The sequence below is a fragment of the Trichomonas vaginalis genome, chromosome IV (genome assembly GCF_026262505.1).
Source record: "Trichomonas vaginalis G3 chromosome IV, whole genome shotgun sequence".
In the NCBI taxonomy this organism is placed as follows: domain Eukaryota; phylum Parabasalia; order Trichomonadida; family Trichomonadidae; genus Trichomonas; species Trichomonas vaginalis.
Genome location: NC_067206.1, coordinates 12,381,278 through 12,394,016, shown reverse-complemented (window position 1 = coordinate 12,394,016; position 12,739 = coordinate 12,381,278). Strand labels below are relative to the sequence as shown.

Genomic DNA, 12,739 nt, shown 5'->3' with positions numbered 1-12,739 from the left:
AATCAAAAAATTTTATCAGTTGAGTAATAGGTAAAATAAAGATATATTTTGGCTATCTACGTAACAACATGCGATTCCACATTATCAAGGAATGATTTATATCATCAATTTATAAAGTTTTTGAAAAATTTTAGTAAATGGCCGGAGAATCATTCCGATCATGACGATACATGAGTTGCCACTTTTCCTCTCAATCATTTTTTTTATCTGCTATTTATGTTTTTCGTATACGTTCAAGACAACAAAGCAAGAATACCAATCAAAAACATTACAAACTTTATAAACACCCATAAGCAACCAACAGATGTTACCATTGCCTTTGAAGATCCGTATAATAAACTTGTAATACCAACTATTGCCAAAATTTACGAATTAGCACTTAACTTACACAATGAGAGTCTCACCCTAATCCCATCATATGGACTTGTTCCTGATGATAAAACAATAGAATATGAAGAATTCGAATTCGAGCCATACAATTCGAATAGAGTTAACATAGTTGCAGTTGGTGGAACATTTGATAAACTTCACTATGGTCATAAGCTCCTTTTGACAGCCACAGCTTTATATGCAAAGAATAAAGTTATTTGTGGCGTTTCTACAAATGTTGCTAAGAAAGAATTTGCCGAAAAGATAGAACCACTTCATAAACGTATCGCAAATACATCAGAAATGATTTTCAAGATTAATCCAAGTGTCATCCTCCAAATTGAGGCTATTACAGATGTTGCTGGTCCTGTAGGAAGACCAGGGGACCTCGATTTACTTGTAGTTTCAAAAGAAACAACAAGCGGAGCTCAAGCTGTTGAAGAATTGAGAAAAGAGAAGAATCTTCCACCAATTGATATCGTTTCTATACCTCTCATTACTGAAAATGGAGAGAGATTGTCTTCTACAATGTTACGTTCACGCCAAGCAATAGATCAAAATTAATTTTTTTTATTTTAGCGATAAAACTTTTTTTGAGTTAAAGTGTATTCATTTTTAAGACTTTTTTATTCATTCAGCATTCTATTTTGATAAACTTTTATTAATTATGATATCAGAAGAATTTGAGAGTTCTCCTTGTGTAATTCTTGCGTATTATCCTAAATTTCAAACATAAGTATTGTTTTAAATTGATTGATCTCATTATTTGGCTTACTCAATCTCAAATTCAGTAAAAGAAACTTTTGAATTTTTATTCTAAAAAACCTGGATGTTTTATATGCTATCTAGGTTTTATATGTTGGCAAATAACTCATATGTTGCTCGCTTATTACCTACTTTCCTAATGAATAAAAAAATCAATATGATTGCACATTAAACTCGAAATATAATTAATGTTTACAAAACAAATAAAAATTAAAAAAATTATTGGATATCCTTATTTCTTCTTCTGTAATTTTGGAATTGCTTCTTGTCATGAGCCAGTTTAGGATGGTTTTCTTCTGGATCCAAGTAATCAACAATATCCTGCAAACCATGCTGATCAGCTAACAACAGAACAGTTTTTCCTTCATAGTTAACTTTATCCATGTTAACTTTATATTTTTCTTTAAGAATTTTGATGTATTCCACAGGGATATGACCTCTTCTTTCGAACAAAGCAATTGCAGGTGTTGAGTTTCTACTGTCAGTTTCATTGACATTTCCTCCTTTTGCAATCAACAAATCAATCATTGTCAACGACCTCAAAATATTTATTGGTTCATTCATTGATCCTTTGAATGCATTAAACATTGGACTTCTCAACCATCTGTTCTTTTTCTTCGGACTCAAACCAGCAGACAACAGCAACTCAGCGTTTCTCGTGTGATTTGTTTCAACAGCAATATGTAACAAAGTCTCTCCTTTATTGGAAGTAACCCAAGGATCTCCACCATTCAACAACAGAAACTCAAAGAAAACAGTATCCAATCTCACAGCATCTCCCATCATTGGAATTCCTCTTCTTGAGAAGGAATTGATGTTTTTCATTGATCTTGTTAAAATATCCAATTCACTCAATGTCGGATCATGCAAAACTAAAGTGTGCAAAGCAGTATGATTCAAAGAATCAGCCATTCTACAATCAGCACCAGCAGCAATTAGCATTTCCATCATTCTCAGACGTTCTTTTGTTCTTGGCAATCTACAAACAGCAATTAAAGGTGTTGATCCTTCGAAGTCTTCAACATTCGGGTCATTCCTTTTATCTAAAAGTAATTCTGCACTTTCGAAATCCAAATTCTGGCATGCAATTCTTAAACATGAATATCCTTTGTTTGTGAGCATGTCAATATTTGCTCCTGCATTCAATAACAATCTTACAGAATCAACATTCTTTGCTTCCAAAGCATGATGTATTGGAGCTTTATCTTCGCTATCTCTCGCGTTAATTCCTGATCCATTATTAACATGTAACAAATACTCAAGAATTTCTGCAGAATGATTTGCTGCCAAATGAAGAGGAGTTCTATTTCCATCATCTCTATTTGCCAAAGAAACTCCTTTACTCACTAATGTTTTCACATTTTCCAAATTCTTTTGTCTGATAGCAACAATCAACATGTCAAACAATGTTTTAGATCCAGTTTGAAGCAACTCAGTCAACAGGTTATAAGCTCTCGGCCTGTTGTAGTTTCCTGCCAAAACTAATGGCAATGCATCGTTTTCATTCGGATCACAACCGATGTTTATCAAATACTGCAACAAATCAGTTGCTCCAACTTGACAAGCAGCACACAAAGGATTGAGTTGTGTCACAGTTATCTTATTGTTGATATTCTCTGTAATTGCTGTAACATCGTATTCTGCTCCCCACTCAATCAATGTCTTGACATGCTCAATGTTTCCTTTGATACATGATAAAATAATTGGTCTGTCATTGTATTTTCCACTCGCAGAAAAATTAACGTAGGCGCCGTATTCGCAGAGAACTCTGACAATATCAGTAGATTTCCTATTGCATGCATGACTCAATGCTGTCATCGAATCAGTCACTGTGTTTGGTCCAGCACCGGCTTCTAACAAAATTTTGACACAACCGTAAAATTGGCGGTTTATTGCAGAAATCAAAGGATATTCTGCGTTTTTGATTTCAGGAGGCGGATTGACAGGGCTTCCTATATCTATGAGATATTTGAGGATGTCTTCATTACCTATTGATGCTGCTGCTTCTACACAATCAACTCTTTTGAAAATTACTCCTTTTGATTCAAATAATTTAACTAATTCGAGGGAATCACATTGTACAATGTTCTTTGGAAGTTCTTCCTTACTCAAATCAACATTTGACTCCATAAGACGGACAACAAGCTCTAAATTGTTGGTGACAGCTGCAACAGTGAATGCGTAATTTCGGAAATTGCAGCCGGTCTCGAATTCTTTGATATACCAGTCGTAGATGTCATTATAGTAGAAATTGATCATTCTTTGGAACCCTTTTCCGAAATTTATCTTCATTTCATAGCAAATTTTGATTATTTCCAAAGAACCGCCGGAAAAGATCAGAGACATCATATCAGGTGTTATTGTAGCACCGCACTTAAGAAGGAACTTGAAACAGTTGACAGAACCCCAGAAACCTGCAAATTCTGGTAAAGTGCATTCTTCGCAAAAATGAGTGGAAAAGCGGTTGGAATAGAGTTGGTCGAGCTCTATTTTCATCATGGGATTGAATCTGCTGCTTTGCGAGTAGTTCTCGAGGAATTTGACGTCATCTAAAATTATGTGATATTGAACTGTATTTGGGAACCAGCCGATTTCATAAATAGGCTCTAGAAGTTTGAAATTGTTGGCTTCGTACTTAGCCCAGTTCTTCGCAATGTCACTTATCATGTAAAATGTTGTTGAAGCTTGCAAGATACGATCCCTGTATGGTTCATAGCGCTCTACAAGTGCTTTCTTGGCAAAATCTGCAAAAAAGATAAATGAAAAGATGCTGTTTTCTGCGCTGGAAATTGATTGTAAAATTTGCGTGATTTTTTCGACTGACATGACATTGTTTTGTACTAATTTTCGTACTAATCGATAAAGTGTGCAATCGCTATTTAAATCGACAAAAAGATCGGGAAAATTTCCCAGAAAATTTGTTTCATCGCGTTGTTCATATAGATTTGATATAAGTTTTGCAAAACACTCGACTTTCTTTGGATGTTTTCTTACAACTTTTCGTATTTCCTGCGTAATTGTATAAACCCCATGAGGTGTTGAAGGAAATATAGTGGATAAAATATCATCACATACTTGATCAATAGTGTCTATGCTGAGGGTTCGAAAATCTTTCTGAATAAGCAAGAGATCTTCAATCTCCTTCGCATACATGAAAATTTCTAAAACAAAATTGAATTTTCGGAGTAGGGGTAATTTTAGCTAAAAGTGACACGCCTGTAAAAAGTGACACATCCATGAAGGGTGTGATTACCGATCGGTAATTTCGACAGTTTAGAATTTAAAATTTTTTATGGAACTGTTGCGAGTTTCATAAAGAATTTAAGGAATATAAGCAAAGATTTGAATCAAAATCTTAGACCTAAGCCGCTCGATTCGCTCGCGGCTTCCGCGAATTACAGATCAGCAAAGATTTGAATCAAAATCTTCGAACTAAGCCGATCGCTTCGCTCGCGGCTTTCTTTATTATTTTAAATTTGCATATTTCCATCAAAAGTTCATAAGGTAAAAAATTTCGTTTATTTTTACTAAGAAAAAAAAGGTTTTTGATAATAAATTTATTTTATTTCGAAAAAGTAGCAATAATCGTAAAAGGGTATTGATAGGCTTGCTAAAGTAACTAATTTTAGCTGTCAAATACTTTTGTATTTTGAAGTAAATTAGTATAAATTTGTTTTTACTTTTATTTCGAAAAAGTAACAATAATCGTAAAAGGGTATTGATAGGCTTGCTAAAGTAACTAATTTTAGCTGTCAAATACTTTTGTATTTTGAAGTAAATTAGTATAAATTTGTTTTTACTTTTATTTCGAAAAAGTAACAATAATCGTAAAAGGGTATTGATAGGCTTGCTAAAGTAACTAATTTTAGCTGTCAAATACTTTTGTATTTTGAAGTAAATTAGTATAAATTTGTTTTTACTTTTATTTCGAAAAAGTAACAATAATCGTAAAAGGGTATTGATAGGCTTGCTAAAGTAACTAATTTTAGCTGTCAAATACTTTTGTATTTTGAAGTAAATTAGTATAAATTTGATATTATTTTAACTCCCTTTGAAAACCTCAATTTTCCATACAGAGGGAACGGGAATAGCATCCAATATTCCCTGAGAATGGTTGCGCATTCTCAGTTCCCTCTATATTTCGAACGAAGCTCTCATCGGTCTTTTTTTTTAATACTAAACGTTTTTTTCCCTGTCACTTTTAGCTAAAATTTGGGTTTGCCAATGAAATATTGAATAAATTTCTTTAAACGGAGTTTAAAGAAAATACTTGAAACCAACATCAAACTAAGGATAAATATGATATTTGTTTGCTTAAACTATTCGATTAATATAAATTAAAGATATATTTTATAAATAAGGTAGTCACAAAATCTAAGTAGTGAGGCTCTCAAAAATTGAACCGTACTCCATACAAAATTTGTGTACCCTCACTACTTAGATTTTGTGGCCTTCAATTGAGAGGTTAGTTTTGATAGAGCAAGTTATAAAATTAAAAGGGAAAAATAAATAAAATTTAAACATTTAATTATATATAATGTAAGGAGTGTAATTCCAAATTTTCTAAAAACTATTCAAATTTGAGCATTTTTTTGGAAATAGTAAATCTAATATGTACATCTAATAACAACATGATTCATCACCTTTTCAAGCTCTGCAGTCAATTTTTTGAAATTTGATTGAAATAAATGTAGCAAAAATTACATTTCATTAGGGAATATATGAGTTTCTCTGGAAACAGGCTGATAAATTTTAAATTTTGTCCAATCAACATGAATGCTTTGAGAAATTTGGATTGATTTTCTGGTAGAATCTGGAACAATTCAACCATGTATAAATGGATCATGTAATCATCATGAAATGTTAGTGTTAGAGTTCAAAAGAAACAGAATGAGTGGAAAACAAACACAATCTGAATAATTTTAAACGTATACAATCTTTAAGTTTGTATTTTGAATTCTACATATATGATTGTGTAATTCGTTCTTTCAAATTTTCGGATTCAGGCATGTTTTGATAAAATTCATTCCCAAAAACGTCAATTAACAATTAAATTTAGTGTATTTTAAATATATATACGTATTATATTTTATAAATTATATTAAATTCGCAAAATTTTAAGTTTTAAACAAAAATAAAAAATGTTCAAAATATGAAATTATGCATAGGATATTAAAATTTACATGTTAGCAATTTTTTTGAATTGCTTTCAATTTTCATATTGAAATTTTTAAGATTTTTTTCTGAAATCATAAGCAAGAATATCAACCTAAATAATATTAAATTCCATGCGTTAATTTTCCCTCAAAAGTCATTGACCGCCTCTCAATCTAGATTTTGTGAGTACTTTATATATAAACATTAATATATTTTCCATATATTCTTATATACAAAACATAATTAATATTTGTTTAATCTAATATATATATCCTAATATAATATTTATTTAATATTTTTCTGTAAAGTTCTCTACTTTAACACATGGTGTATAGCCATCGCATTGAGCAGGCTTATTGAGCATCACTGTATCATACCAATACAGTGCATCACTAAAGCTGTTCTCGAATTCATTTCCATATTTTTCAAAATGAGTTGATTCATTTGAAAATAAATTAACACCAAGTCCTAATCTATTATCTTTGATCTTAACACCAGCAGCAGCAAGAATTGTAGGTACAAGATCATATGTAACAAACTTTCTTTCATATTTACGAATAGGTTTTACTTAAGAGTTAATTATAACATTATATACTTTTCTATCGAAATTATGAGATTCAGAATAAGTTCTAAGGACTACATCTCTTGAAATATGATCTCCGTAGAAGACAAAGACTGTATTATTGTACCATTCTTGTGTTTTCGACCATTCTATGAACTCTCTCAATTGGTTATCAGTACATTTTGCAGCTCTAAGTATGTCTTTACTTCCAGTAGGGCATCGAGGACAAACGAAACCTGGTTCATGAGTATCTAATGTAGTCAGGAAAGTGAAAAATGGTCGTCCAAGACTGTGAATATTTGTTATTTCTTTTTTGAAAAATTTAAATGTATGATAATCATGAAGCCAGAATGTGCCTTTGCTTTGTAGTATTTCATAAACAGAGTTTATTTTTGTGAAATGATGAGAACCAAATATTCTTCCAAATCCCCAATCATTATATGTCGCTCCGAACGTTGCAGATGTAAAATAATTTTCTGCATTCAAAAGTTCACTCAAACAATTGAACCCTACATAATATCCCTTTTCTTCACTAATTCCTTCTGCACCCATATATGGGACTCCACATAACGCTCCAAATGTACTTCCGAGTGAGTAGCCAGTTCTTGCAACTGATGACATTCCTCCAATGTGAGGTTCCTTTAAATGCGAGAAATGGACATTGTTTTCATCAAGCACGAGACTTTCAAGGAAAGGAATTACTGTTTCATCCATGCAACCACCGTTCTTTTCTGTGTAAAATGTTGTCTCGAAAGATTCCATATCAATCATGATGATATTCTTCTTTATCGTAGGAAATTGAAGGAGTTTTGAATTCGAAGAAACTATGTTCTGGAAGTATAAGGATGATGAGTTCGCAACTGGCAAAGGAATGAATATTTGCCATAGGAAATAGACTGCTGATGCAAGAAAAATTAACTGTAAATAATAAAACTGTAATTGAAACGTAATTTTTGTATTCCTAATCGAATATTCTTTTTGGGTAACTTTATAGTAAATTATTGTAAACAGTATCGTGGGTACGAAATTTGTAAATAAATATCTGGTAAGGAATGAAAAAAATTATTTCGTAAGCGTTTTTGTATTCTTTGCCTTGTGCAATGAGTTTTAAGAATATGTCTTCATAAACAGGACCAAGTGATTCATATACATTCTTGAAAAAGCAAATAATTAAAGTGAGAACAGTAATAAAGACAATTGACTCAAAAATTAAGTATCTTTGGTACGCGACTGAGAATCTTTGACGTTTTTTGTTACTTGTTTCTGGTAATTCTTGAATCAAACCGCCTAAAATTCCAAAAAATACCTGCAATATTAAAAATATATTAATTCGGAAGTTGCTTGTATAGAATATTTCATGAAATAGTAAAACAAGGAAATGTGATAAAAACCAAGTAATGAATATAGCGAATTTTATATTTAATGTGAAAAACGCCTTTAATTTCAGTTTTTCTTCTGATGTTTGATCATATCTGCTTATGTAATATACGATGATGGAAATCCCATAGTACATGACATAATTCCATAGAGATTTCATAGATTATCTTTGAAAAATATTTTTTTGTAGTCAAAAATCACATTACAGATTTTTTTTCATAGTTCATATGAATATATGCTTAATTTGAGTTTAATGTATACTCATTTTGGTATCAAAACGACTGGATTGAAAAAGTTAAGTCATGCCAATTTAATAATGATCATAAACAAATTTTATATACATTTTTAGATATAGGTTCTAATAAATTTGGATTATATTTCAATTCAATTTTGAATGATTTAATCGGGCTAATTGTTCCTATCCTAATCTATTAACCAGCATCATTTTTCAAGAAATTTTAGCTCTTATTTATTTTTAAACTCAAAATTTGAATACAATCGAAAATCGATTATTTTTGATTTAATTATTTAAAATGGAAAATAGTTATTAGTATGATAATTACGCCTTGATTTTTTTTGAAGACTTCGCACCTGTAAAAACAATAAAAAAAATTGGGAACATCTACTCACCAAATGATCTCTTCGTTTCCTTGGTATACCAAAAGAAACCTCTTATCACCAATCATTAGAATACAAAATCCTCTGAATAAACTAAATGTTTCTTAATAGTAGTATATGTTGAAGGGTTGTGTGACTTTTTTTGTAAACGTAAGAATTCATACAATATTGAACGATTTTGTATCATTTTTTTTAACATATGAAGTAAAAAATGTATGATTCTTACGGTTTTTATTCTTACGTTTTTGAATAAATCAAGATTTAAAAAATTGACTTCTTACGTAAAATTAAAACTAAGTTAAATTTATTTTTTTATTTTATAATAAATGAGTATAACAACTAATTCATTGAAATCTTTAAAGTTCACTAATTCAGAATTAGAAAATATTTTAGAAAATTTTGGAGACGGTTCTTATCCAACATATATGCAGAATGTGAAAGAGTTTTCCAGATTGTTGAATGAATTTAAATATAACGGGCTAATTACTAAAAAGGCTATAATGAGATATTTATATCCCAAAAAAGTTGAAAAACAGAAGAATATTCCTCTTTATGGTCCAGAGGACCTGGGCTCAGAGAGCCTTGAAACACCTCCTGAATATTTTGAAGAAAAAATTAAACAAGATGAATATTATAACGATGAGATTGAGAAATTGGAACAATTAAGAAATGAAATAGATGAAAAAATTAAGGAATTGAGAAATGCTGAGAATGAAGTCGAGGGTTTAATGAATATCCCAGCTTCAGAATCAGAAGTTCAAAAATCACATGAGGAAAGATATAAAAATTACTTTTTGGAATCTACTAAAAATTTATTAGATGGTGATATTGACGAAACACTTTCAGAAGAAGGCACAAAATTTATTCATAAACATAAGCTTCAGTTTATTGACGATGGAGATTATCCATGTATATTACTTTCACCTCCTCTTGATTCTGAAAAATTCAAAAAAGCATTGAAAAATGTAACATATGCAACAAATACGATTAAGAAAGAAGACCATGATATTTACACAAATTATTATTTAAATAAATGTACAGGTGTTGATAAAGTTTTTGATTTGTTAGATAAAATATCAAAAGAAACAATTGGTACATATAAAATTTTATGCGATTGTGGTTTCATTATTGAAGATACCAATAATGTTTCATATGAAAGAACAGCACCGAAGGAAGACGAAGTGGAAAGGTCTATACCATTCGTTATTAAGAACATAAAAGATATGAAAACTTATAAACATTATATTTATTCATTTATTTCAGAAAAAATGGAAGCAACCCATAAAACATCTTCTCATCATTTTATAGCTATTCATACATTCCTTTTCAAAGTTGTGAAATTAAATAAGACAGGAATTAGATTTAATGTATCAGGGTACGCATTCTTGAGTAAATTAAAATGTATTCGTCACGTCGCAGATGATAAAAATTTATGTGTTCTTAATTCATTTTATGGGCTTTAAAAAATAAACTTTATTTTTATTTATTTTTTAATTTTTTATTCTTACATAAATGAACAAAAACGGAACAGCTAAAATGAATGATAATCAAATTAGAGCAGAAGGTAGAAGGTTATTTAAACGCTTCTATAACATTCCTGATGGTGTTAATCCTAAAACTCGTAGAAGTTATTTAAATGAAGCCATAGATGCATATGAAGGATTTGACATTTCATCAGAAAGTGAGAGGTTAGCAAGAATGTTAAACGTTAATATTGATTTTTATTATTGTGACCCTCAACCAGAAGACGTAGACATTAACAAGGTAGACTTTCCATTAGTGGAATCAATAATGATAGATCCAGAATTTGAAACAGTAAATATTTTATTAACACAGAGTCCATGTGGAAAACTTCACGCTGACAGAATTACAGACGTTGAAGCACTCACAGGATATAAAGTTTGCCCCTTTTGCAAAGAAGAAGTATATTCTATCCGTGATGATCCAGAAAGGAAAAACCAAAGAAGATTTTTAAAACATTGTGAGAAATGTAAAGAAAATAATGGAAGATTAATTCAAGACGTTCAATTGCAAAACACACAACAACCATATACACCACATATCACGAAACAGAAGATACATCAATGGCTATTAGCACATAATTTGCAGGAATATTATAAACCGACAAGATATTATATTACTTTTGACTTCGAAACATTAGAGACTAAAGAAGAATTACAACTTTCTGAGTGTGCAACTTTGAATGCTTACTTAAAACCATTCATGGTGTCATCAACGGTTAAATTAAATGATAAAACATATACGAGGAATTTTTGCTTAACTTCGAGTGATTCTTTTATTTCTGATTGGATTGAGTTTTTATTTTCAACCTGTTCATTAGTTGCTAAATCAAATATTGAACAATATGAAGAATTAATGAAGTTGCAAACATTAAATGAGAAACAGAAGGAAGCATTTAAAGAACTTCTAGATGAGGAATTCAATAAAGTGAATATCATTGGTTTTAATTCAGGAAAGTTTGATTTAAATTTAATTCTTCGTGATTTAAATACTGCAAAATGGAAAATAAAATCAATGCTGGGTTCATCTTCACAATTTAAGCAAATCATTGTAAAGAAAACAAACGTTCCATATGAATTGAGATTTATTGACATCAGAAATTATATAGCGGGTGGGACATTAGACCAATTCACTCAAGATTTCGGAAACAATAAATCACGTGTTAAATCCTTTTTCCCTTATCAATTCATCACGTGGGAAAATTACGAAGAAGAATTATATAAAGTGGAACCATTCACGAAAGATTCATTTTATTCAGCATTAACTCAAGAAACTATATCAGATAGTGATTATCAAATATATCTCAATGATGCTAAAAACTTTAAGAATAGATTAGAATATTTTATTCATTATTGCAATAAAGATGTTGAAATTATGATTGACCCAATTGATAAAATTATTGAAGAAACATTTGTTTATAAAATTGACATGCTTCATAATCTTTCTTTATCATCGAATGCTTCAATGATTCGTTACGCTTTAGCATATAAAGACTTTAATCCTAATGAAAAATATCCTGAGGAAGAGATAGAATCAAGTTTTGAATTAACGAAAAAGTATTGGAAATATAAAATTGAATCATATAAGAAACAAGATGAAAAAGCAGAAAGGGATACTAAAAATAATGTTTCAATGGATGATTTTCAATACTATCACGATTTAATCCTTTCATCTAAATGCAAAATGTGTGGTAAAGCGTTTACATATGCAAATAAACCAACATTGGATAGAATCGATAATGAAAAACCACATACCAAAGAAAATTGTCAGTTAATGTGTTGTTATTGCAATGTCGTAAAATCAAATAAAGATGAAGATGTTCAACGTTTAAGAATCAATTTAAGAAATTATGCATTAAAAAATAATTTACCAATGACTTTAGATTCAGTTGAAGCTTATCACATTCTCCGTAATGGAATTACTGGTGGTTTATCAAATGTTCAACATAGAGTAAATCTTAAAGGAATCACGCACATTAATAAACTTTCATATAATCCAGAAACTAAAACTGTATCAAATGAGGACACCCAACATTATGACTCATTTCGTTGGTGTTGACTTTAATTCATTATATCCTTCATCATTTTCATCTAATCCTCATGATTTCATTCAATATACTGACCATAAAATGTATATGCCGGGAAGATTGAATGGTGTTATCATTTGTGATACAGCAACAAAGAAAGCAAAAGCACTGGGAATAATTAAGAAAAAAATACTTTATTCGTGGCTGAAGTAAAGGGTCACATTGATGAAAAATACATTAATGATTACATAAACTTTTTACCGATAATAAGAAACTTAGATATTATCACAGATGAAAAAACAATTGGCAGTTTTATGTATAATTACATGAAATCAAACAATCTA

General features: G+C 30.3%; 5 protein-coding genes across 5 annotated transcripts, besides 3 other annotated features; 3 read left to right on the top strand and 2 right to left on the bottom strand.

Annotated features, from left to right (window-relative positions):
* Nucleotides 1-209: 209 nt before the first annotated feature.
* On the top strand, nt 210-947 carry TVAGG3_0077660 (coenzyme A synthase family; the record flags this gene model as incomplete). The annotated part of the gene is made up of 1 exon (XM_001320265.1): nt 217-933. The coding sequence occupies one exon, from the start codon at nt 217-219 to the stop codon at nt 931-933; it is 717 nt and encodes a 238-aa protein (XP_001320300.1).
* A 360-nt stretch (nt 948-1,307) lies between these two features.
* Nucleotides 1,308-4,295, bottom strand: TVAGG3_0077650 (spectrin binding; the record flags this gene model as incomplete). The annotated part of the gene is made up of 1 exon (XM_001320266.1): nt 1,354-4,287. The coding sequence occupies one exon, from the start codon at nt 4,285-4,287 to the stop codon at nt 1,354-1,356; it is 2,934 nt and encodes a 977-aa protein (XP_001320301.1).
* A 22-nt stretch (nt 4,296-4,317) lies between these two features.
* Nucleotides 4,318-4,347: a terminal%2Cinverted (terminal inverted repeat of MuDR-3_TvMULE3 transposon ID:TVAGG3_0077640).
* Nucleotides 4,318-5,357: a mobile genetic element.
* Nucleotides 5,328-5,357: a terminal%2Cinverted (terminal inverted repeat of MuDR-3_TvMULE3 transposon ID:TVAGG3_0077640).
* Nucleotides 5,358-6,859: 1,502 nt separating this feature from the next.
* Nucleotides 6,860-7,624, bottom strand: TVAGG3_0077630 (sulfatase family; the record flags this gene model as incomplete). Its single annotated transcript, XM_001320267.1, has 1 exon — nt 6,860-7,624. The coding sequence occupies one exon, from the start codon at nt 7,622-7,624 to the stop codon at nt 6,860-6,862; it is 765 nt and encodes a 254-aa protein (XP_001320302.1).
* Nucleotides 7,625-9,174: 1,550 nt separating this feature from the next.
* On the top strand, nt 9,175-10,311 carry TVAGG3_0077620 (uncharacterized protein; the record flags this gene model as incomplete). The annotated part of the gene is made up of 1 exon (XM_051221941.1): nt 9,175-10,311. One exon carries the CDS (start codon nt 9,175-9,177, stop codon nt 10,309-10,311), a length of 1,137 nt encoding a protein of 378 aa, XP_051106927.1.
* A 49-nt stretch (nt 10,312-10,360) lies between these two features.
* TVAGG3_0077610 (DNA/RNA polymerase superfamily) lies at nt 10,361-12,336 on the top strand (the record flags this gene model as incomplete). Its single annotated transcript, XM_051221940.1, has 1 exon — nt 10,361-12,336. A coding segment is annotated over one exon (1,976 nt), but the record flags the coding sequence as incomplete, so codon positions are not given.
* Nucleotides 12,337-12,739: the final 403 nt, after the last annotated feature.